The 27174-nt window shown below is 37.6% G+C and overlaps 1 protein-coding gene across 2 annotated transcripts in view; it reads right to left on the minus strand.

The window, feature by feature from the left end:
* TTN (titin) overlaps positions 1-27174 on the minus strand; it is a 265677-nt gene that overhangs the window by 204161 nt on the left and 34342 nt on the right. Inside the window, exons 34-46 of one of the 2 annotated variants that reach the window (XM_079130305.1) lie at positions 26104-26364; positions 25343-25606; positions 24994-25254; positions 24624-24884; positions 23893-24153; positions 23256-23397; positions 23004-23169; positions 21589-21820; positions 19644-19928; positions 19300-19425; positions 14558-14746; positions 9139-9195; positions 744-8072 (exon numbers count right to left, since the gene is read on the minus strand). In XM_079130305.1, coding sequence (XP_078986431.1) covers positions 1648-8072; positions 9139-9195; positions 14558-14746; positions 19300-19425; positions 19644-19928; positions 21589-21820; positions 23004-23169; positions 23256-23397; positions 23893-24153; positions 24624-24884; positions 24994-25254; positions 25343-25606; positions 26104-26364 — 8930 coding nt within the window. In that variant the 3' untranslated portion in view covers positions 744-1647. Of the gene's footprint in view, positions 1-743; positions 8073-9138; positions 9196-14557; positions 14747-19299; positions 19426-19643; positions 19929-21588; positions 21821-23003; positions 23170-23255; positions 23398-23892; positions 24154-24623; positions 24885-24993; positions 25255-25342; positions 25607-26103; positions 26365-27174 lie in introns of those variants that run through there. The other variant, XM_079130304.1, reaches the window with a different exon arrangement.

Raw genomic sequence — 27174 nt, forward strand, 5'->3', positions numbered from 1 at the left:
TGTGTGCTCACCGGTTAAAGTAGAAGTGACTGTTCCATTGTGCTGTGTCTAAATCCTGATGAGTTATGACCACTCAGAACAAATAAGTTTATAAATCTAGGCAATGGGAGTGCAGGGAAAGTCTGATTTCTCTGCCTATTTTCTGTACATTCTTCCAATTTGCTTTTTATTTGGATGACTATAAAAAATTCCCATCATGGGGATAAAAAATTAATATTTGAAAAAAACACAATAAGCATAATTGGATACATGAATTCTTTTGTAAATTAAATTTAAGTGCTTTATAGTTAAATTCAAATTAGTGAGTTTAAAACAATTATGTTACTTAAATATTGCCTAGTGCAGGTGATAAATAATGCTGCTAGATAATTATAAGTCATTTGAGAATTGGAGGAAGGTTAAGATTTAAAATTTCACTACCAAAATAATTTCTCTTGTCTGTTACAAAACTAAAATTTATTAGAAGTTATATTAACAGTAGTTATCATTAGAATGATTCTAAATCTTATTGTTGACATCTTTTGGTTGAACCCATTTTTAGACAAGAAAACTGAATTTCTTTGTATTTATTAAATTTTATATGAGAAAATTTGGGTTCATAGAATGTTAAGAGTTTGTAAATTTATTGTACTTTCAATTTTGCAAAGCAAAATTAAAGACTTTAGAAATATAAACATCTTAATGAAATTTGAATGCTTATTAATTTCTAGTTTTAAAGATAAAGTTCAATAAAATAACAAGATTATCTTGCTAACTGTATATACACTAAAATACGAATTGCCATATTGTCTGAATCATTAAAATGCCCCACTTTCTTTTTTTGCAATCTTAAAGACTGCAAAATAGAAATGCAGTTTAAAATCTACATGTAAATACAAGACGGTAATTTCCTTGTTTGTACCCAGACCAATATTAAGTTAATGCTTCACTTTACATTTGACACCATCTCAAAAGCTGAGAAAATATTTCCAAAACTTGGAAAGATCATTATTTGCATATTCTGCAAATATCTAGATGAACCCTGTTCATAGAAAGAGCACAGTTGGTACCTTCAAAACCAATGAGAATTAAAACATTTAAGAGAGATATTAATAATGAAAATAACTTTAAAAGAGGCAAAATTAGTATACTAAGATTATAATGTAAAACAAATTATAGAGTTAATTACTGACTGTTTTTTGTTGTTCGTTTTACCTATTCTAAGTCCAGGTAAGTTGGCATACTTTGGATGCAAAAGAGTTATGATTCCAAAAATGACTTATAATGTGAGCGAAGGAATTTTCTCTTACCAATTTGCGTGGTCATCTGGCGTGGTCTGCTAAACAAGAATGCACCTTGCTAAAATTTTTTGGAGGAGGAATTAGGGTAAAGCAGAAGTCCAGACAATTAGGTAGCCAAGGAGATATTTAATTGTGCTTGATGATACACAGCATAATTGACACAAGTGAGGATTCCACAGTTAGGTACAAGAATATTTACATGTATTACAAGGATGAGATTTCTACAGAGACAATACTTCCCCAGGGGTCTTTGGTGTAATGTATTCAAATAGAGTGGACTAATTTGGAAGTTTTTAGATCCATATACTTTGGAAAATGTGGAAGCACTCAAATTCTAATCGTTACTGAGGTGCTAAACCATCTCTCTTTAGGTTAGGGTGAGGACAGCACAAGTCTCAGCCATGCCTGAGTTGTTTGTTGCTACACACCTGTACTCACCTGCATCACTTTTTACTAGATTTGTTATAAATAGGTTGTGGAACCCTATGCCACTTTCTTCAGCACTGAATCTTGTTCCTTGGACCAGTTTCCCATCTTTGTACCAGTAAACGGTGGGTCTTGGAGAGCCACGGACTAGACACTGGAAATATGCTGCTGTGCCTAATGGTGCATGACAATCAGAAATGCCTTTGATAAACCTGGGAGGCCCTTCCACCACCTGAAATTCAAAAAAGCTGTCTGCATACTTGCTTTTTAAGACCAATTCTTCCTTCAAACTGCTTAAAGTCACTTTACTTTTCTCTGTTATCATCGAAAATGTTTCAGAATCTCCCATGGTGAGGAAGCCCCGACAGATAGCCTCTCCTACGCAATTCACAGCTCTGCATCTGTATGTTGCACTATCAGAAGGACAGATGTTTCGAATTTTAAGGGTGTGGCTTCCCTTCTCCTCACTAATCACATATTTCACATTATCTGGCTCAATACACATATATTCTTTATACCATTTAACTTCAGGTGTAGGGATGCCTATGACTGAACATTTGAATATAGCATCTGAATTTTCTGGAATTTTAAAATCACAAATAGGTGTTATAAAACGTGGAGGCATGTCAAATACTTCTAGATCAATTTTTAAATCTCTGTCTTCTTCCCCTTTTGTATCCATATTTGGAGCTACTAAGTTCAGTGGAAGAACATCTAGATTTACAATCATGCTTTTATGATCCGGAGTAAATTCGGGCACTGTGACTATTTTCACCTGCTTCTCAAATTCTCTAACATCTTTTTCACTTAATTCAACTTCCAGAACAATTTCTTGAGGAGAAGGTGTTCTTGATGAGGTGGTATTTTCCAAATCAAACTCCATGACATGCTGATGTGTTACTGGAGGTGGGAGTGCTACCGCCCTTTCTTCTTGGGGTATTATGTCCACTTTTGCAAAGCTCTTTGCTTCCCCAATGATGTTCACAGCATGGCACATATACTCTCCCCCATCCCCTTTTTGAATGTTAGAAATTTCCAAAGAGCACACATTACCCACCCTTTCCATTTTGATCCTTTCGTCTGGCTCTAGCAAGGATTTATTTCGATACCATTTCACACCAGGAACTGGAAGGCCCTCAACTTCAACGATGAAGCCTAATGTTGTGTTTTCATATATCTTCCTTTTGGTCAGAGGCTCAATAAAAGATGGAGGCATTTCATTGTCTTTTGGTTCAATGGCTTCATTGGGTGTGCCAAATGAATCGGAACGACATATTTCATAAACTGAGCTTCTCTCTTCTGTAGGCGTATGGAAATGCTCGTTTGGTGTACTGTCTTCCCTTTCTATTTTTGATGGGGACATTTTAAAATTTCTAGTGGGGTTTGGTCCTTTGGTAGGAATAAAATCTCTCTCTAGGGCCTCCCCTGGGGGTGTAGAATACCTCTCTAGGGCCTCCCCTGGGGGTGTAGAATACCTCTCTAGGGCTACCCCTGGGGGTGTAGAATACCTCTCTAGGGCCTCCCCTGGGGGTGTAGAATACCTCTCTAGGGCTTCCCCTGGGGGTGTAGAATATCTCTCCAGAGCCTCTCCTGGGGGTGTAGAATATCTCTCCAGGGCCTCTCCCGGGGGCGTGGAGTACCTTTCAGAAACTTCCTCTAAAGGTGTGGAGTATCTTTCAATAGTGTCACTTCCTGGATTTTTAGTTGGTTGTTTAGTTGTATCTGAAGGATTAAAATATAAATCAGGAGACTTTGGAGATTCAAAATGTTCCACAGATGATGGGGGAGTATAAAATTGATCTAACTCTGAGATTTCCTCACTGCTTATGCTTCCCACATCGATTGAAATATCAGATTCAGGAGAATATGGACGACCTAGTGATTCCTGTTTTTGGTTGTAGTATTCATACACGGTGTTGAAAGTCACTTCTTCAACCTCCATTGAAGTGATGGATTCACTCTGGACAAGTTTTGCTGTGTGTTTGGCATCTTTGGTTTCAGGCACCTCATGCTTTCCAGCGGCAAGTAAATATTCTGTTAGAGAGGTCTCAGACTCCATTGCTTCTGTTGCATGTGTCTCATCCAGTTTAGGAAGGTTCTCTGAAAAACAAGTTTCCATCTTTTCTCCTTCTATAGTGGGGAAAGAAGCTCCATTTTGAACTTGAACTTCTTCATAACCTTTTTCTTCAATTGTTTGGCTTATTTGTTCATTTGGATTTGGTTGTTTTCCAGTCATCAAGAATGGCAAGCATTGACTGAGAGAAAGCTGTCTGTGGAGTGCATCTGCGTCCTGAACATCACCTTTATAAGTTCCATCTGTGTCCCCCTGTGTCCCATCATCCTGCCTTTGGAATGAGGCCAAGTCTGGGTTGATGCCTTCTTCTTCCATCTCATAAACCTCTAAAAGTTTTTCCTCACTTGCTGCTTTTTTCAGCTGTGAGACGAAACTTGTCCCTCCATTTTCTAGAGATCTGTTTTCCTCAGAAACATCAGTTTCTTTTCTACCAGCAGATGGGGTTGATGATTCATCACAGATTGCTTCAGTAAAGGACTTAAAAGAATGCTCAGTCTTTAAAATTGCTATATTTTGATCCTGTACATGTTGGATTTCTTTTTCTAAATAAGAGGCATTTGCATCAGTATGACTTTTCTCCACCAGAGTTCTGTTTGAAAACTCCTGACCAGGAGAAGTTTCTTGTTTGGTATATATATTATTTTGTATATTTTGAGAGGTACTCTGGGTACCAGATTGTAATGTCTCAGGGCTAGAAACCTGTTCTTTATAGTATGTTTCCTGCAGTTGCCTAGTTTCTTGTCCTTGAAACTCCTTAGCTGGATCTCCTATATGTGAATACATTTGTTTTAGATCAAATACAACGTACTCAGTGTCAGCTGCCTCTGAAGCAGGATGTTGGGTTTTAAAATAAGTTTCTTCTGATTGACCACTATCTAATTCTTGGGATATTACACCTGCATTCTCTATTTGTGAGTGAAACTGCTTTAGGTCAAATGTAATAGGTGCTTCATGTTCAACCCTGTCAGAAACTGCAGATTGAACTATGGAGCCTATTTCTTTCTGGTATTCCCTCTCTTGTACTTCAAATTCCTTATGAGTTTGAGAGGAAAGCAGTTTCAAATTCATTACAACGTTTGCTGAATCTGGCTCAGTGTTTGAAGACCTTTTCTCTGCCTGATGCATATTTGCATTTAGATTACTTAATCTTGATTCCCTTTGCTTTAATGAAATGTCTGTGTCTTCCAGCTTCCTTTGGGGAGGATTAACAAATGATTTCTTGGTAGGTCTTTTTTCTAGAATTCCTTTCTCTACATGTTGTAACTTTTCAAATGCAATTATTTTATGCTTCACCTTTTTCCCTGGGTAGTATCTTTCTCCATCAAAGGGTTCTTCATATATAATGGTAGATGAGTCTTTTGTATTTTGTACTTTCTCAGAAGTTCTCTCAGAGTGGATATTCAATAAATGGTCTCTTTGGGCATCCTCTTGCACAGTTTCCCATTCAGACCCAACTTTTCCAAAATCATTTCTTAACTCTTTCCTAATATTAACATCACTGAAATCATCAACACCTGGATAAGCAGTACCCTCTGCTTGATGAAGCTTTGATTTTCCACTTACATGTTCCTCTTTCCCTTCATCTTGACATTGTATGAGCTCAGCCCTGAGAGGTTTGTTAATGTTCATGGATCTAGAAGCACCCTGCATAAATCTGGGTAGTTTTTCTCTAGGAGTTGTACAGTATACCTGATCTTTCTGGTCTTCCTGCTCAATTGTCTCAAGACTTTGAAAATACTCCCTTACAGAATACTCTTTTATATTTGATGGGGGAGTAAAAGTGCCAGCTGGATAATCATAAAAATGTGCCCTTACAGATTCTCCCTGAATTTGCACTTGTTGATCTTTGGAATATGGTGTATAAACTTCACCAATGTTTTTGAATTGACTATATTCCCTGTAAGTGACAGGTTCCACAGTTAGATCTAAAACACACTCAACAGTCCCTGTGTTGTTCTCAGCAACACATTTATATTTCCCAGAATCTTGAGAATTAATATCATAAATATATAATCTGTAGCTACAATCAACTTCTTCAAACTGGAACTTCTGGTTCTGTATTAAAAGGGCTCCATTTTGAAACCACATTACAATTGGCTGAGGCTCACCAGTTATTAAGCATTCAAGAATCACAGAATCTCCTTCTCTACACCTGGCATGCTTTGGCATTTCTTGTAACATTTTTGGTGGCTCATTAGTGATATCAGATGAGAATATAAATTTGTGTTTTGGTGACTGAGTTGTTTGATCTCGAGGTGTTGCTTCAGGTTCCAACTGGAATATTTCTCTTGACTCTTTATCCTGTTCTGGGGTTGGAGTGGCTGCTGTTATTTGAATTTCTACAGGGAAGGAGAGCAATTCTGTGTCTGCAGAGGGATGACCTGGTGCATGAGTTTTTAACATATGCAGATCTGCTTGGCCCTCTCGACTCAAAGATGGATGGACACCTTCTGCTTGGTCAAACACCAAAGCCAGCTCTTCCTCCTCCTCCGTGTAGTCCTGGAATACTTGGACTTTCTGTGGTTGGACATCATACCTTTCTCTTGCTCTCACTGTAAGCATACCAGTTGTTTTTACTGTTCCATATTGGTTAAACAGCACACAGGTAACAGAACCTTCATTTTGAGGATGAACAGAAGAAAAAGTTAACATTGAATGGTTTTCTGACGTTTGAGTGATAAACCCTTGATTACGTGGGACTGGTACATCATTGTTATACCATGTCACTATGGGTTGAGGATATCCTTGAAAATGACACACAAATTTACAGCAGTCACCTTCACAAACTTCCTGCGATTCAATTTCTTGTAGAAATAAAGGTGGACAACGTTGTGGACGTTTTTGGAAAGAATCTTCAAAGGATCTGGTCATTTTTTCCTCCTGTTCCCTTTTGAATTCATCAACTTTTGTGGAAGCTGCATGTTGTAATTCTCTCAAATCGCACTGTCTCATTCTTTCAGTATCTATTCCTTTACTTTCTTTAATATTTACAAGTGTATCGAAAGATTCACTGGCATATGGTATAGGAACTTGAGAAACATTCTCGGGAGTCTCATATATTTCCTCACTTTCATATACATTAGTGACATATTTAGATGACTCTTCAATTGCAGTATTGCTCATAATTTCTTCATACTGTCCCTGTGCTTGCATGTTTTCATTTCCTAGAGTCCTATCATATAAATAGTCTTTCTGTAGATTTTCTTCTAGAAATGCCTCTTGCCTCTGTCTAATTTCAGTCTGGAGAATTTCTTCATCAACAGCAGTTTGTAAGCTCACAGGAGGTTTTCTGGATTCTACGTGTTGATCCATTTTATTGGGGAGGGTGCATGGGAGCTGGATGACACACTCGGGTAAATTATCTGTCTTATCTCTGTTTTCTGCAAGCTCCAACACAAACCCGCTCTTCATTTCCTCTCTTGAGAACAGAATATCTTTATCACTAAGTTCACCTCTCAAAGTGCTTGAGCTTATTTCCGGCGACACATCTAGAAGAGTTAACTTCTTTTTCTCCACTAACATTCTCCTAGCCTCCCGTAAACGTTGCAACTTCATTTTGGTCTCTTCATCCAGGAAACTTTCACCTACATTGAGCCATCCTCTTATGTCAGACTTATTTTCTAAATATTCTTCATCATACATATAATCTGTTCTTTTGCCAGGACTTACTGTGTTAAAGTGTATAGTTCTCCTCATTCCCTTTTGTTCCACATCTTGTCTTTTGTTAAAGGGAGAGCCAGTAAACCTCAGGTCAACTTTTATCCTATCTTCCTTCCTTCCTACTAAAGCCTCCATGTTTCCATGTGTCTGTTCTGTCCTTTTTAGAAATTCTAAATATTTCTCATCTTGCCCTTTCTGGATAACAAGCAATGAGGCAGTTGATTCTGCAGACCCTTCACTATTAACAGCTAATAATCTATAGCTTCCAGAATCTCTATGTTGGACCCTTTTAACCTCTAAGCTGGAAGAGTGATGATGTAAATCACTCTCAGTTTTTATGACTCGACGGAGACCTGTTGGGATAGGCCGATTATTATGAAACCAAGTCATTTCAGGAGTTGGACAGGCAATTAATCTACATGCAAAGACAACAGGTTCACCCTCTAAAACATATTTAAATGCAAGTTTTTGAGTAAAAGAAGGCTTGAAATATTCAGGCCAGGAGCTTGTCGATGATATTCTACTTGCATATCTTTTAGCGGTCATGGAGCTATGGTCTATGTCTTCAGAATCTGAAAAAGCATCACGTGTATCTCCTTCTGAATGTTCAGCTTCCTCCTCGGTGAATAATTCTGAAAAAAAATTAAATTATAAAGCATTTTACTCTTTTCCATTGTATTTGAAAAAGTTGAAAGTAAATTGCAAAATCGAAAAATGAAATAAAGTGCATGCTACAGATTCTCACAAATCCATAAAAAATTTCACTCACCATATTTGTTCGAATAAACGCAACACCATGCTCTGTTTAAAAGATTCTGACACGAAAATCGTTCGTTGTCTGGTCTTTTCTTCAAACTGTTGAAATTTCTTCTTGAACAAGCAAAAATGCATTTCAAAATAACATAGTCCTGTGCATATTTGTTTTGAGAGCAGGAAAACCTTGTTGTTTTGATGACTTAGAGGGAAAATCTTACCTGACTTGCAGAGAGTGGAATAAACGCCCTTTCTGATCCTTTTGATTGTAGATTAAATTATTATATTTTTGAGTATTAACTATTTAATATATACAAGAACTATTAGCTAAAATAAAATGAGAAGGCGTTTATTCGAACTAATACAGCCATAGAGTCACGATGTTATGCAAAGAAAAGCAGGCAATAAGGGTCACATGAGACAGCTATCTGCAAGCCAGTGTAAGACATATCAATGTTAAGATGATATATGTGCATGAAGTGTAAACCAAGAATGGGAATGTAATGTTTTCACACATCCTAAGTAAAGTAGCATTTCAATCATAATTCATTCATGACATTGCATTCTGAGGATGATAGGTTATTGCCTATTGTTCAATTGAGTTCACTGTGATTTTGAAAACAAACTTCTACTTCATGATTTCATGCATTAAGATGATAACTTTTATAATACACACATTTGAAAATGGCTGCAAACATGAGGTTGAATATGGCTGATACAGTTTAAATATAAGATTTTAAATTTCCATACAACAAAATTACTGTAAAATGCATGTAACCACCAGCATACTAAACCAGGCATGCGACATAGTAATATATACTCTAAGAGATATATTTGTACATCTATGTCATTTTTCTCAATAGTGCTAAGAGAAAGAAGGTGGCTCAAGGATTCTATTAATCCTTTGGAATTTCTACTTTAATCTCACATTCATTGTAACAATACCTTTCATCTCCATTTCAATCTGCTGTTCAATCCTCTCATGTAACATTGATTCATAGGCTAAAATGGAAAAACAAAGATATTTTAGTGATTAACTGCATATCCTTTCAGCATCAATTCATGATTTATATGGTTTATATAATTTACTATAAAACCAGAAAACTGCATCCCCCAAATTCACCAAAAAGTCCATGCCAAACAAATCAATGAGCTGATGAAGTACATGACAATGTTGACAGAGATTAAAAACATTTCTATTTTAGCTTCTCTATTAAATTTCTACTTTTAGTCCCATAATTCCCATGCCTTTGCATGCATTCAGAAAAGCAATCCACAAACTAAAGGAATATATCTTTTCTTAAACTGACCATCCTATTGACTGTGCACTTGCTAAGAGATGAAATCACGTTTATTGGAAACATGCATTTTCTAGCTTGCCATTTTTAGTTAAGGGCTATTCTCAGTCTTTCCTGCAGAATTAAACATTTTTTTGCTAGCATATCTTCTTTTGATTTGAATCACCTTTCAAGCTTTAAACTTCAAACTTTAAAGACCCATTACACATCAAAGAAGGAAACAAAGACTCCCAGACTCAAAATTTCTTTTATTATATAAGGAACCGGCAGAACTTTTAGATGCAGTGATCTGCGGGGCAGCTTCCTGGGAATCACTGGCACAGGGGGGCCACTCTTGCTCCACGGTCCTTGTGGCATCGCGTCAGCCATCTTGGCTCCCTTTCTTCTCAGTTCCTTGTGGTCTTCAGCATGAAGTCACAGACAAAACTGATGTTTTCTTTGAAGATTCTCTTTTTACTTCATGGGTTGTTTTAATTTGTGACTCTCTGAGTGTTTTAATACTTTTAGTGTCTGAACCAAGAGTAACTTTTGTAACTGTTCTGGTTTGCGATTCTTTTGCTAGGTAAGAATAAATTTAGAAAAAGGCATAAATTAGCTGTGTCTATAAGAATAAAATATGTGCTGAAGGTAGAGAAGATGGAATGTCATTAGGATGTGAAGGAAAGGTAGCATGTTAGTCGCCAAACAAAGATATGATACACCTATGTTTATTACACACATAAGAACTCTGTTCAAACGGGCTTATAGATTCACATTCCTGCTTGATCTTAGTGGACAACTACATGACCTATATGAACACTTTTAGGCCCAAATAAAAAAGGAACATATAAATACTGGGTTTATGTCAAACAATTTCATGACTGTGCCTGATCCTTCACTCTCTAACACCTAAAAGTGTTTTAACTTTTAAGTTTCATATATATAAGGAAGGCAGTCTGGACTTGTAAAAAAAAGAAAGAAAAAGAAGCTCTTGCTTTAAGAACATTTTAATAATAGAATTATTTGGAACTGTGTGAACTAGAGATCCTAGGGTAAAAATGCCTAGTTCAGATCTGCACTATGTGATAGTTCAGTGCTATACTATATAGTACTGGATTCTCAGGAAGCAAGTTGAAAGACCTACATTTCTTATGCTTCTACAGCACAGTCAACTCCAAGTTTCACATTTGTGCAGAAACTGTGACAGCTGTCACCTACACGACTTGTAGACAACACCTCCAGATAAGCAGTCATTCATTCTGTGATTACTTTGCCAGCCAAAAGTCACAGTGAAATTGAGGGTTGATGCTCTGGAATTTCCAACTTATTTTATATAACTAGACCTCAGTTTTTGTAGGCTATGGAAATAGGACCAAGAATGTCTACAGAACAACATCTCTGATTAAGAAAGAAAATGGTTCTTTTTTGGTGAGCGGAAATCACAGATATTTTAAATGAATAGTCTTGTCAGGCAGCAAGGATAACGATAGTTTCAAAATTCAGTGCAGAGATGGCTATGCACATCTCCACAATACGGTCAGGATCGTGGAAGAACTTAGTTTATAGCTTTCCACAGACCCCTGGGGATGTCTGACCTTCTACTAGGTTCTTTCCACAGTTCTCAGTGAAGCTCCTTTGCCTGCAGATGCACAATGTGAGCTTCTAATATTTGAAGAATGATTTTCTCACTCTCTCAGCATCTAAAAAGAAAGGCTAGGGTGACAGGGAGAAGTTATCCTTTGCCTAGACAGATTTATTTGTGTTCTTGCAGACATAATGAAGAATCAAGAACAATAATGACAAAAATAATGATCTTGCCATGATAAAATTCTGCAATTCCAGGGAATCTGATGCTGCAAAAGTCATTTCACTTATTGAGAAGTATCACAAATCCCTATGTTTGGTCCAGAGAGAGCCTTATTATTTTCAGTACCCAATTTTCTATTTTCATAGTCTCCTTACAAACAACTAGAACTGCCAAATCTGAAAAGAAAAGGTAGATAATTGGGTAGTGGGAGTCTTTTACTATCAAAACAATAAAATTTAAATTTAGCACACTGTCAGACACAATAATGAATACCCAATAAGTACACTGCACACTATAATATTTAAGCTTTCTTTGGTACACTTTCTAGGTGCTGCATTGGGTAAATATTATAAAAAGCAGCAGATATGAAATAAACCTTGACTTCCTTCCTGAAGCTGGACCTGAAGGTTAAACTTTCTGAATCCAAACTGGAGAATCAAATTATCATGACAATTTGGCCACTGACTTGGTCTACTCTAAGTCATTTATAAAGACAATGCCAGAGACATTCTAATTAACATATTGTTTCAATTTGCATGGTTGCATGAAAAGCTGCATGAAGCGATGAAGATGAAATGAGGCAAGTCATAGCTAAAAAATCAAATAACCACCTTCTACGCTTAATACTGCCGATGTGGTCTTCTCTCCATAGCCATTGTGTACAATGCAGCTATACAGTCCTTGGTCTGCCAACTGAACATTGTATATGATAAGAAACTGAAGATTTCCATTTCCAGATTGTTGCACTCTTTCAGATTCCTCTATTTTTACGCCTTCATGAGTCCAGGTGACATCCACAGAAGATATGTCTTCTAAAACACAGAGGAACTGAGCAGTGTCGCCACACTTTACAGTGAGGTCCTGAAGGTGCAGGAGAATCTTCGGTGCCTCACCCATTGACTCTTCAGTATATTTCTCAGACAACTCAGTGCTTTCTGCAATTTGTGAAAGGGACGTGGTATGGTGCAACTCTACATCTTGAACAGAGGCAGCTGTGTGGGCAGAACTTTGAGATACACTTTCAAAAACCTGCACTTCATATTCATATGATGATCCTTGAAATGACTTAACTTCCTTTTGGGATATTTTGCTCTCCTCCTTTGTGAAAGAGGAATCTGCCACTGCCTGGTACTTGGTGGACTCTCTTACATCTTTCCCAGAACTTTGCCTATCTAGGGCTTGCACTGTATAATCAAGTGACAAGAAAAAGAAAAGAATATTAAGATCTAAACTTTGTCACTCGGCTAGGTTAGTAACATATAAGAGCATGGAAGATGAAGATGAAAGACATCATTGTCACTTGGAAGCAGCATGCCAGATGCAGTACGGCTGTCAGGACCACACAAAAGAAAATTCATTCCCAGTGATCCAGTGATGAGTGGCTGGTGATGGCTTATGCGGATGCCATACAGTTCTGATTTCTTCCTTCTGTTGTCATTGCATCTATATGGAGTGACATGGTCTGTTTCCCCACCCCTCCTTTTTTTTTTTTAAGCTGACTCTATTTGGGATACCATTTATCCTCCCTCCATCATATAGACAATATACAGCACATAGATCATTTATTGATGCAGTGTTTCTAGAAAAGTGAAAAAAGTCAAGCTAAGTTGGTACCTAATAAAATAATTATTGGTTCTCTAATGCACAGAACACACATGAAACTGAAGGTACATAGGTCAAGCCACAATTGAGGACTTGGGGAGCCTTGTTGGGTGTTACTTTATTAGTAAATTACAGACTGATCACAGTAGGCAGTGAAACAAACGGTAGAGACTGTCATTAGTAACATTGGGACTAGAAGGTATGCAGCAAATCAAAGTCCTCGAAGCAAGATGGGTTTTACCTTTTGGAGTCACTGTGAGTGTAGCTGCACAAGTGGCTTCCCCAGCACTATTGGCTGCTTTGCAAGAATATTGCCCAGCATGCTCTGAGTAAGCATCAACTATAAGCAATAAAGCCATGCCTGTGGACTCCTCAAAATGGAAAACTACATCTCTTGTTGGTGGAATTGGCTGCTGGTTATGAAACCACTGGATTTCTGGCTTGGGAACACCAGAAACCCTTGCATGAAATCTGACTGTCTCCCCGCTGTGAACCCTGAGGCTTGATAGAGGTTGGATGAAGATGGGTTTTTGGCCAAGGGCCTCCTTCTTAAATGAAACTGATGAAGAGACATGCCACAGGGAGTTTGATGTAACTTCTTCATATTTGCTAAATCCTGAAAAGAAGCATGCCAGTTTTTAATGTCTTTCCCTGCACTGAAACAAAAACGCGTTTGGAGTTGTCTATAGATCTGTCACAAATTTGAGTAACGAACTAGACCCAAGTCCAATCCTAATGCTTTGCCATTGGGTGTCACTACTGAATCAAAGTCACATGAGTTCACTTCCATTTCCCAGACAGGAAAGCTGAGACACCAATTGTTTAAGGAACTTCATCATATTGTTTGAGAATAGTAAAGTTCAACAACTGGGTTTAGGTGTTCTTTTCTTCCTCTGTAAAACAAGTTTTTCTGTTTTGCAAAACACTTAAAAATCATTATGAAGGAAACATCTAATTATTAAATCTAATTAAAGTTAAGGAATAAACATACATTTTCCTAAATCCCTATGTATTTGTGTATACCTAATGCTACTTAGACTATATTCATTCAGAAAAAAAGTCTGATGCATTAAAATGTCATCCTGTCTTTGAATTAAAGTGGCTCCATGACAGGAGGAGGTATATCTGATTACAATTTAAGATTCCCAACAAACCGAAATGTGAATCCACCTTAACACCTGGCCCCTCAACACTCAGTCATTCTATGAGGGATAGTGAACACCTCCAGCTCGTGAACAGACATGCGATTGTCTACTGTTCCTCCTGTGCAATCATAATTGTGTCAATACAATGGGAGGGTGATAGCACTCAGTTTTTTTTGTGTTTTTTTTTTTAATGATTCTCATTCTAGCTAAATGGGAAAGCAAATATGCCCATTCCTTCAGCATCTCTCCATTAGGACACAGGCTGATCAGGAGGCATGAAAACTGGTGACAACCATGACTGGTCACAAGCCTATGGGAAAAAAAGCAGGCAGAATAAAAAATGATGGTCCATGACTTATGGGGATAAGGGGTAATTGAGGAGCAAGAGCACTGCGTATGACATGGAAATAATTAGTTGAATTAAAAGAAAATGGTAGGACCAACAATGATTTACATGAAATATTTAGTAATTGTTACTGGCGCTGTGAGATTAGAGCTATAGCTAAATGTGGCCTAAAATGGCTTTACTCTACCTTCCAGTCTCAAGTTGGCTGTGCTTGACACTTGACCCACAGCATTATTAGCAACAAAAGTATAACTTCCTTCATCTTCTGGGTAAGCTTCAGCAATTTCCAGTTGGTAAGTGTCTTCAAACTGAGTCATTCTAAAGAACCGAGACGGCTTGATTTTCTTGTCTTTGCTATACCAAGACACTTTTAGATCTGTACCCAAAAGAAAAGCAGATATTTAAGTTCCCCAAATAAGTGGGTTTTAAAAATTTACTTGCAAACACACTATCAGTTAGACTAGAGACTGCATTTCATGTTTATCTTAAGGACACTATACTTTGCCTTTGGACAGACCAAATCTGCTGTTAATTGACTTCATTTCATCTTCAGGAAGGAATCATGATTCTACAAAAATCTGGCTTGCTCTATCAAACTGGTTTGAAATATTTAACATGACAGAATTTTAGTTAGAGTCTTCTGAGGCATTTGCATATCATGTGGTGGATACAGGGATACAATTTTGACAAATTCAGTGACCTTGAGAAAAACATGGTCCTGAGAAGCAGTCATTATGAAGGACTAGATTTGGGATGTGGTTGTGTTCTGAGACAGAAGTAAGGTAAATCTCCACTTTCAGTTTTCATAGGGATCAATCAAAAAGACAGCTGAAAAAAAAAATCAACATTCTATAAAGTCTAAAGTAGACATCCTTGAAGGCTGAAGAGAAAAATATGTATTTTTGTTACCAATGGTCAGGTATCAGAAGGCTGCAGCTGAGTAGCATGTGTGGCACAAATAATTGTATAGAAAAATTTTAAATTGAGAGAGAGACAGACAAACTGACAGACACTGAGAGTTTCAGGGAATTTGGGCACCTTAAACTAAAATTTATTTTTTTTTCCCAAGGAGCAGTTATAATAAAACTTTTCATATAGGTTTTGAGCCATCTTAATAGAAATAAAAGCCCAAATAAAGGATAAAGTGTTACATTGTTATACTTTATGCTAATATATACTTTAAATTTAGGTGTTTTAATTGCCCAATTACCTTGTTTTTGGAACTATTCCATTTCCTATCTCACAATACCTTCCACAGGAATCTTCTAACAAGTCTTAGCCTTCTGGCAGCACTGTTGATCTATGAAGGTTACTCTCCTTTCTATGATGGTAATTGTTTATAAACTGCAGGTTCTCCTTTGAATGAGGCACTGTGGTTTGTTGTTCCAAGGTAGCAAGTTAAGTTACAGAATGGAATTCCAACATGGCAATGCACCACTGTGTGACTTTGGCCATGTCATTTAACCTCTCTGATCAGTCTTCTCATTTGAAAATGGGGAATGTCACAATTCATTGTATAAAATGGCTATGAGAATTAAATGACATAATATGCATGAAAGGCTTTATAAGCCATTGGTATAAGTCAGTCATTAGAGTGGGAATACCTAACATCACAGTGTCTTCAATTTCATGCCAAAAGGTAGGGACATGTGACATGGCAACACCATCACATGCACTGAACAGCAATCCTGCAACCACTTAATCTGTTAGGTGTGTTTTGTAATCACCAATGGAAATGGGAGGATGCAGAGTTCATTTGTTCCCTTACAAGGTTCTCTGCTATTTCCACTGACAGTTTATTCTCTGTGAACTGAATGAGGCACCAGGATATACATGGACTGCCAACAGCAAACGAGCTAAAGGGCAAAACCTCCCTTGGCAACATACTTCTCCCTCCTGGCTCCCCTTGGGGAAGGCCTGCCAGCATTCTCCAGCCTATGATAACAGCCTCTCCCCAGTCCCTTCTTCCAGTCTCACCTCCTACACCTGTCCATTCCGCTGTTCCTTTTCACAGTATTGTTTCTAAAAAATGAATCCTGTTACCCAGGAGTTTAAAAACCCTTCACTGACTCCTCAAAGTAAACAAGATAAACCCCAAAATCCTAAGCATAAAATACCAACGCTTTAGTATCTGACCTTTGCCTTCCTTTCTAGCCTCCTCATCCCCTCATGACATCGCTTTCCAACCAAACTTAATCACTTGTCGCTTTTGGCACATGAAGTGACTTTATGAATGTTCTCTGCCTGGAACACCATTGTGCCCAATGGGCTTACTTCTTCATCCCCCAGTTCATACAGCTTCATCCAACTATCTCTCAGACCGATGCGTGGACCTGTTATGGCACCTACAACCTTGGTCCAGCTGTATCTCCTCACCTAGGTACTGAAGGCAAGAGCCTGTTCCGTGCACCCCCAGTACCAAGAGTAACATCGCAGCAGTAGGGGCACAATAAATGTCAGTAGAATAGAAACGGAATAGATGCTCAAATGAATAATGGACATCCCTCACTACTAGACAACTTAGTTATCATTTCCTTTAGCTATCAGTCACTGTCAGCCTCCAAATAAATGATACTGACTAATAAGAATAAATGATACTGACTAATATGAAGCTAGCTGTATTATGCTTGAAAATTCTACTTTTCTAAATTTGTCTTTGACCAGTAGGGGTCACCAGAGACCTGCCACAGATAACATTTTCACTGTGGGAAAAGCACCACCAGATGGCTTGGAACCCTGTGGCAGAATGGTTCAGGAGTCCCCAGAAATACAGCAAGGCTTTTGAAAACTCAGTTTTATCCACTTCATAGAAGGAAGGACCGTATTTACTCTTTTAGGTAATACCTAGTCAGAGTGCGTTGTAGAAATATTTTTGGATCCAGGGAATGAAATTGAGATTTGGCAAGCTTTTGAAAGGGCATTTTATTTAATGAATTCAATTTCTGTCATATAGAAGATACGTCTACAGGAGGATGCTAAAGCCTCTACATGTATACGACTATTACCACACATAGGGAGTTAATGATCTCATGAATTTTTAAGACCCATTCAAGCATTTAAAGACATTAGTCATGCAAAAAAGACCAAATTCTTCTCTTTCTACCCCAGAGTCTTATGGAAGTCTTAAAATATGCTTTTGCAACACCTTCAAGGCAAAACTACATTTTCTACAGACTAAAAATCAGTATATAAATATAACTATACTGTAACTACACTGTTATACTATGTAACTATTACTACTTTGGAAGATATATATCTAAGTGTAATATGAAAAACTTCCTATAAAATTCAATGAATGGATAAATTAGTATAGTTTAAGTGAATTTGATTTTAAAATAAATTTTCTTTATTTTATTAGTAGGCTATTATCAGATTAGTCCAAATTTATTGATATTTAGTGTTTCTTGAACACTGCGGCTCAAAGACAGAAAGTCTCTGGTATCTGCCTGTGTTGCTCATCCAATACTAGACTTTTATGCTTATACAGCCTCTCTGTGGGTATAATAAAATGAATGCATTGAGCACCAGTCACTTGGCAGCTGTGCCTATTGGTGCTTTATATGCAATATACTTTAATTTTGCTCATACAATCCAAGAGGTCCATTTGGTTTCCAGTTTACCATATTCATCCCACAGGAAGAAATCATTAGGTCAGAAGAGCTATTGAAACACTAACGTGTTTAGGAAAATAGATCCTGGCAAGGTAGAGATTGGGTTATAAACTAATGGAAGAAGCACAATAAACAAAACAATAAAATCGAATAAGAGTGCAGTGAGACACTCAAGCTCTGTGAATTTCCCTTTGGTATTGGTATACAAAAGCCAAGCAAATGAGGAAATGAGTTTCATTTAGGATAAATCAATAATTTATTCCTTTGATTTATCTCATCTCTATTTGAGGTCAGTATGCAATCATAACTGGTTTGAAATGGCAGTACATGTATTGTTTCATTTTTCCAAGGTCAGACTTCTGAGGGGAGGCGAAGGACTGATAGTGTTTGGTGTAAGCCCCAAATGAAAATAGAAGCAGTGAACTCAGAGTGATTACTATATGATGGTGCTGGGCATTATGCTGACTTGAGTCATGTAGCTTAATCCTGGTAATAACCTTCAGTGATTGCTGTTGGTCATGTAACAGTTATTCACTGTCCAATCCACCACTGCTATGGAGTATCGACAACTATGTACCAAGTGCTATTCTTGGGTAAGGATCCACACTTGCTCTCATAGAGCTTACTTTCTAGTAGATTCCATTTTGCACACACCAGGTTCCAGTACGTGTTAAGTATCTCTTCCTCAAGATATGTATATTCTAAGTTGAATGCAATAATATCTTCACTTATGAGGGAAATGGAAACAGAAAAACCATATATTTGCTGAAGGTCACACATTGGAGCCAAGATTCAAATCCAGTCTCTCTGACCATGAAGCTCCCACTTTTGAGCACTATTGCCTTCCAATGGAATAGACCTTTCATACAGCCTTGTTCACAGATTAAATAATGTCTTACATGTAAATGGACTCTTCTTTGAAACACTTACAGATGCTATCATAATTACTCTAATAAAATAATTTTGTCATTGTAATATCTCAATCAAAGGATAAAAGGGCATCTATATCCATAAAGGAACATGACATTTTTTGATGATTAGTGGAAAACACTAAGCTAATTTTTTTTAACTGTGGTGAAAACACACATACACACACACACACAAAACTTACCACTTTAACATTTTTAAGACTCCAAAACAGTAGCAGAAAACATTGATCTAATTCTTCATTCAATAATTCAAGTAAGCCTGCTAGATGCCCATCAAGCTTCACATTATGCATAAGAGATGCTCATGACAGAGGAAAAGGGGAGAGAACCTATTCTTCCCATCATTCTTTGTAAATACTAGTGATGATAGCGTTTGTTTATAAACCTACCTGTTCCAGAAACTCGGCATTGAAAACGGGCTGGTCTTCCCTCGGAAGTGACGGTGTCCTGAAGTGGGGCGATAATGGCAGGAGGATAAACTGGCATTTCCTGATCAGGAGACACAACTTCTGGAACTAAACAAAAAGACCAAAGGATTTGTCATGATTAATTCACCATACAGACCTCACAGAAGGGAGCATGCAGATTTATCTTCATTTATTTTGCAAATGGAGCGCTTTCAAAGTTGGGTAGAATCTTTTATGAGATCCAGATTGTAATTTAAATGCACTGGGAGAGCCCAGGAGCTGGCTGGCAGGCTTCAGTTGAAGCTGGGGAGTAGCAGCATTCTTACCTTCCACTGAAAGTGAAGCTGAGGTTGTGGCAACTCCGTAGTCATTCTTGGCTTCACAGGTATAGACAGCAGCGTCCTCTGGGAAAGCTTCAATGAGCAAAAGCATGTACTCCTGCCCATCATGAAGAAATTTGCATTTGAAGCCAGTGGAAAGCAGCTGTTCCTCCTTGTACCAGGAAATTTTGGGCTGTGGTCTGCCAGATATCACAGCACAGAAGCGGGCAGGCTTGCCAGACTGCACAGTGACCGGCTGGAGCTCTTGCAGAATTTGGGGCGGTTCTGGAGCTGGAAGAAAAGGACAGAAACAGCCTGTAAGAAGTGTAAAGACACACAGGACTTTACACTCATTTGTTGCCAGAAGCAAAACTTTGGAATTGTGATATCTTTACTTGCCTCAGAATATTAGAACATTATTTATTCTAAGCAGGAATTTTGCCCTCAAGTAGAGGGAATAGCTTTAGAAGATTTTTTTTTTTTTTTTATAATATGGGGTAGAGGGTGCTGCTGAGAATGCTGTATCTCAGTATAACATGATTACTTTAGTTTCTTGATGGGGCATAGCACTGAATACCTAAAGTAATCCTAGAACAACTTTCATGTGCTACTTATTTTTAAAAGTCTTTTGGAACCAGGTGCAATAGCACATGCCTATAATCCCAACTACTTGGGAGGCTGAGGCAGAAGGATCACAAGTTCAAGACCAGCTTCGGCAACTTAGGAGGACCCTGTCTCAAAAAATAAAAAGGGGCTAGGGGTATAGCTCAGTGATAAAGCACCCCTAAGTTCAATCCCCAGTATCTATCAATCAATCAAATAAAAGTCATGTGGTGAGGCAGCTCATCCCATTCAGGTTTATTTGTTTTGCAAAGATTTGTGTATATATCATTGTCATTTCATTAAAAATAGGTGCCAGTGAAATGTAATCAGTAGGTATTGAAAGAATGAATGAATACTATTTCAGATCTAGTTAAATTCAATTACATGTTATGTTAATTAAGGCTTATTCTCAGTGTTGAATGAACAAGGGAACCTGGGAAGTCCCTATAACCCAGAAAAAGGGAGAGAGGACTTTTACGAGGCTGGTTTCTGACACTACTATAGAAGAGAACTTTACTTCATGCCTCAGTTTCTCCACCATAATACAGAGGTAAAAACTGGATACTGTGATCAGTTGGTCTTCTAAGAGCCCAGGAAATGTTGGTAAATGGTTCATTTTGTGAATCTTGAGTGTTCCTGTGTCTGTCTCATGGGTATTGTGTTCAAGATAGAGCCCAGAATGGGGACAGGAGAGAGGTTCTATTTTTCTTTGTGTATCTAGGTTAGCCTTGGATCTAGACCAGTCTCAAATTTAGCACTAAGGATTCTAATGAGGAAAGCAGAGGTTTAATAGCACCCTCCTGAGGACTGACTGCTCTTGGGCTCCTTGGGGGTGTTTGGTAGCACGTGGAACTCCAGCTTCTGGTCTTTGAGCTCAGGGGTAAGAAGGACCTAGCTGCACAGTGCTTGTGGCTCTAGGCCCTCCCTCCACAGTCTCAAAGCGAATCTTAGGATTCTCCCAGATTCTTCACACTAGAGGCTGGAAATGTCCCTATCACCTGTATAATATTGCTATTGGTACTTAAGTACTTAGGACAGAGAACTAAAACAGTATCTAGAAACACATTTGGGTTATATAATAATTGATAACACAGTGCATGTTCAACAGTGATGATCAGTCACATGAGTATATGGCCTTTAGGTGCTTCCTGGAAATGACCTCTCAATAATACTTTTAACAGCTACCCTCCCCTTCTCAGAGGTATAGTGTGAAAATAAATGTATCTGCATTCATATAAGTACCATGGATTCTTTAGAAATTTCCCAGGAACTACCAGATCTTCAGTTACTTAAAAGACAGGATTACTCCAGATGGATCCACAAAATTGGTTAAATCTCTCCTACATACCATTGACATAAAGAGTCACAGAACTTCTGTTCCTTCCTGCCACAAAGGTGTATTCGCCCGCATCACTCAGTCTGGTCTCAGAGATAAACATACGGTGGATTCTTCTCTCTACCACATATTGGTGTCGTTCTTGGATTTGGAAATTAATTTCAATGCCATCTTTATACCAATGGGCATCTACATCATCTTCATTGACCTCAAACTCAACCACAGCACGCTGTTTCTCAATGACCTGTTGAAAGAGTAACATAAAAATAAAACTGATCTAGTTTTCTCTTATTTCTAAAACTGTTCATTTGAAGAACATACAAAGTTTATACATAATAAGTTGTGCTGATTATGTAATACTCTAATTTTTCATGCCTAGTCTTTGGCAAATATTACCCAAACTTCTTTTATAGAGAATCATGTTTATACCTGCACTAATAAGGGAAGCTGCCCAGGGAGACAATCATTTCATCTTTAAATGTTTGCTTCTTAATTAATAATAACAAAAGTAATGACATATTACATGGGGGGCTTTCAATTATTTATAGAGCTCTTTGAAGTCATTATTCAACTTGATTTCATATCATATGAACAATAACTTGGTACGCTAGGTCAAAGTTATTATCTTTGCTTTCAAAGTTAAAAAAAAAAAAAGGTTTGGAATTGGAAAATAAAGGATGGAAGACATTCAGGTAATCTCAATCTTCATTGAAAGCTTTTTCACTATGGCCTAAGGTCTTTGGATGAGCAATATGATGAAGTTGAACTCAAAAGGTATTCCTCTAAACACATTCCCTCCATTACATCACTTGGGAAGACTGGTACCCATGAGGGATCAGCTCTGCAAACACAGTAGAGGGCAAAGATGTCTGCTCAGCATCCTTATGAGGAGTCTGGCACTGCTCAGTCTGGGACTCCTCACAGGAAGAGCTCTCAGTCACTAAGTCCTTGCACACCTGCCTCTCCCTGGATAGAAACCCAAGAATATGCTACCTCCTTTTAAATTTCCTTAATTCTAATTGATGTCTGAACATCATAATTTAAATTTTAGTTCTTTTCTGGTTGGTGTTGCTCAGCTAGTGGCCACTTGTTACAGTGAGGTTTCTACAGATGCTTTAATTACTTAGACAGCTGTTAAGGACACTCGTATTCCCCAAGTGAGTAGAAACTGTGACTAAATCGGTGTCAGCATAAGAATCTAAGCCAGCAGGGATGAGCTGTTTTTAATCTTTAAAAGACTGTGACTAGAAAATTTATATATCAAAAAGAAGGAAAGAAAGAAAGAAAGAAAGAAAGAAAGAAAGAAAGAAAGAAAGAAAGAAAGAAAGAAAGAAAGAAAGAAAATTTAGAAGTCAAAAATTAAAATATAAAACTATGGATTAGGCACTATTGATGATTTCTCAAAAAATTCAGCTTGTAGACAATACCTGAACCTCCTTTTTAATACTTCGAATGCGAACATCCCTGCCCTCTACAAAGAGGTTAGCAGTGGACATATTGCCTCCTGCTACCACCGTGTATTGTCCCGCGTCAGACATCCGTGTAGATGGGATCAGAAGGCGGTGGACGTATTTCTCCTTTTGAATCTTTATCCTGTGGATGAAATGGAAATTGGAGCTTAATGTATGTGACTCAAAAGAAACAGAATTACTGGGATATAGCAAGACAAAATGACTAACCTCTCTGCAATCTGCAGTTCTTGACCATCTTTCATCCACTGTACAGTAATGTCAGGTTCAGAGACTTCACATTCAAACATTGCTCTCTTTTTCTCAAGAACTTTAATGTCCTTAATGTGTTTCCTGAACTCTATATGACGAGCTGAAAAGAGCATGTAAAAAGTTAACATTTTAACAGCTTTACTGATATATAATTCACATACTATATAATTTGCTCATATAGAGTATACAATTAAATGACTGCCAGTGTATTCAGATTCAGAGTTGTGCAACCATTACCATAATTTTAGAACATTTCACTTCCCCAGACTCTTCCCACTGTCTTAGCCATCACTCCAGACTCTTTCCACTCTCTCCTTAGGCAACCACCAACCTAACTCTTAATAGATTTGGGTATTCCAGACATTTCATATAAATGGAATTATACAATATGTGGTCCTTTGTGGCTGACTTCTTTCACTTGGTGTAAATTTTTCAACGTTTATCCACATTGTAGCATACATCAGTTCATTGGTGACTAATATCCCACTGTATGGACATATCACCTTTTATTTATCTCTTCATCAGCTGATGGACTAACATTTTACATGGTATGTTTTATATTTTTTCTATTGCTATGACATTTATGAAACCATACCTTCCACATAAAGTGTGGCTGTCGATGTAGCTTTTCCAGCTACGAATGTGTAGTCAGCAGCATCTCCAAAGTGAACATTCCTTATGTTCAGTGAGTGTGTGAGCTTTTTGGTTCTCATCTGGCACCTGTCAGTTGATTTGATTTCCACACCGTTCTTTAACCATTTGTAAGAGATGCCTTCATAGTTTACCGTCACCTCAAAAGTAATGGTGTCCTTTTCTTCAGCATTGATGTCCTTCAGCATGGACGTAATCATGATTGCTGCAAAGGGGGAAAGGGAAAACACCCAAAGGAACTTCATGTAAATACAATGCGTGTGGTCACAGGTGAAGCATGAAAACTTGATATGCTATTGGTACATCTGTTGAACTGATTACAATTCAGAGAGAGGAGCTTTGATGTCTTCCTTGAAGCCCTGTATAGGACAGTGCCAACTGTGAGAGGAGCAGAAAGATGAAGTGATAGACAATGAAGCATCTTTCTGGGTAGCTTTTCAATGCTACTATAATTGGGAAATTTTATCCAGTGGGAATGCTAGCACCTAACAGTATGAACACACACTAGATGTTTCAGTCAAGTTTTTTGTTTTTGTTTTTTTTTTTTTTAGTAGAATATATGCTGGAGAAGGAAAAGTATAGGATATGGAATAATAATGAGTCCACTGAATGTATGTGTTTGTGTGTATATATATATACATTTTTTTTTTGTTTTGTTTTTGTTTTTGTACTTACGAGTTACTGTCAGGGTGGCACTGACTTGGTCATTGCCACAGACAAACGTGTATTCTGCTGAATCCTCTGTGCTGGTGTTCATGATGATCAGCTGGTGGAGTTTTCCCTGCACAACTATCTTGAACTTTTCACTCATCTCAATTTCCACACCATTCTTCAGCCACATAGAAGGGACATTGAAGTGGGATACCTCACATTCAAAGGAGGCAGTTTTGGTCTCAGGTACCTCAATATTTTTCATGGTTTTTGTGATATGTAAGGCTAGGGAAAATCAGAGAGCATTTCACTTAATATATTTTATTTTAAAACTAAATGAAACAAAATAAATGGTAGGTAGGAATCAGAGCAAAGGGGCCACCTAAATACTTACTCTCCACAAACAACTTTGCCTTGCACTCCAGTTGCCCTACCACAGCTGTATATTCCCCAGCATCTGAGGGGGCAATATTTTGCAGCATCAGTTTGTGGACCTTCCTCTCTGAGACCAGTCTGTGCTTGTCACTTGGCTTAATCTCCACATTCTTATGGAACCATTTTACTGGAACCGTGTCATGGGACACACTGACTTCAAAGGCAACAGTGGTATTTTCCAGGGCAGTCACATCCTTTGGTTTTTTAATGATCTTGACAGCTAATTAAGACAGAGAAATTTAGTAATATGGTTAACTTAATGGTAATCATGAATTACCTCCTTGTAAACTGTTTCTAAGTCAACTTACTCTCAACGTGTAGCCTGGCACTGGCTCCTAGCCTTCCAAGCTTGAAGCCATAGACAGACTCATCCACGATGGCACAGTTTTTAATTCTCAGAGAGTAAATTGTTCCTTTAACTGAGATATCATACTTGTCATTGGATTCCAGCACAACCCCATTTTTGATCCACTGGACACCCTTGACATTAGGGTGTGTAAGCTCGACGGTAAAAACAGCATCCTGTGTCTCCGTCACGGTGAGATTCTTCAGAGTCTTCTTAATTTTGACAGCTGAAGATGAATTGATGATTGGTTTAGAAAATATTGATGAACAGTAAGGAAAATAAGTCCTGAACAAGATGATTGTCCAGTCGTCTTACAAAACAATGGTTATAAAAATTTTGCAGTTATGCAGTGCCTCATTCTAAAAGACACCTTGAGATTATTCAGGGAAATGTGGGATTCAGTTGGAGCTGACATTTTGCAATGTTTTTCTATATTTGAAATATAGACTTTGCATAACCGTATACTAATAGCTTATTGACTGGAGAAGGATGAAAGAGGAATGGAGAATCAGCATCTGATTTAATTATTTCACAGAGTCTATGAAATAGCTTCATCTCATCACATAAACACATTTGATATGGCTCAGAAGTTCAGAGAATTTATAATGATTTTATGAAACAAAGATTCTTGTCATCCAAAATGGTTATACCATTTGACTTTTAAAATAACAGTTAAGAAAGTATAATATGATTTGGAAAAGATAACTTTGTTATATCACTGACCTTCAACTTTGAGTTTGGCAGATGTTTGGGAGGTGGCCACCTTATACGTGTATTCTCCAATGTCATCTAACTTGGTGGCAGCAATAATAAGTCTCCTTTTGTGACCATCTGATTCACTTCTGATGGTGTTACTGAGAGGCAGGTGTTTGCCATCCCTCAACCATTCACCCTCAGAATCAGGGTTGGCAACTTCACATTCAAACACGGCTTCCTGGGATTCAGCTACAGTCTGATCTGTGAGTGGCTTGGAGATGGCCCCCCCTTTGGAACAAGAGAAGTACATGTGTGAGTCCTTTAAAGTGTTTATAGAATAAAGAAATGTTTGCACAATTAAATATCAAATTTTAAAACGTGATTTTTAACACTGTGAAACATCTAATAAGATTATTTTTGTCCATATTTAGAAGGTACCATAGAAATTCCTTACAATACATATGCATGACTAATAACTAGGGAATATACTGGAATCAAAACAATTTTGCAAAGGAAAAACAATTGAAAGAAATACAGGATTCTGAAAATCGTAATGCACAGCACGCAACATGGATGACCTTAACTTCATTCCTTCTTCAAAACATTGTATTTGGTCTTATAAAGAATATTTCCTGGCAATATGACTGATATTTGGTTGGAAAAATTTTGCTAAACAAGATGTCCAAGTTATCAATGTTTTTATAAGATTGAGGACTCCTATATACTAAAAATACAAATGTCATCTCTCCCAAAAAGTTTCTCCCAATGCCTCCATTCCCCAAATCAGCTGGAAGAAATAACTGATTTAACAATTTGGTTGCTTACATAGCTGATGTGTTCCTCTCTAAAATTTTGAATTCATCAGGAAAAAAATATCATAACTAATTCATTCTCATGTACTGTGCTTTTAAAAGTACCTGGCCTATGGTAGGCACTTTAAAAATGTTGAGTGAAATCACCAAAGAGCTCACAGGCTTTTCCTTATTTTCACACACTTTTTAAAAACATGCTATTTACATTAAACATATCAAAATGCAGAACCTGAGATTTTGTTGTATTGTATTTTTATGGTCAAATTTCTGAGGAAATCTTATAATG

Source organism: Sciurus vulgaris (genome assembly GCF_902686455.1).
Source record: "Sciurus vulgaris genome assembly, chromosome: 3".
Classification (NCBI taxonomy): Eukaryota; Metazoa; Chordata; class Mammalia; order Rodentia; family Sciuridae; genus Sciurus; species Sciurus vulgaris.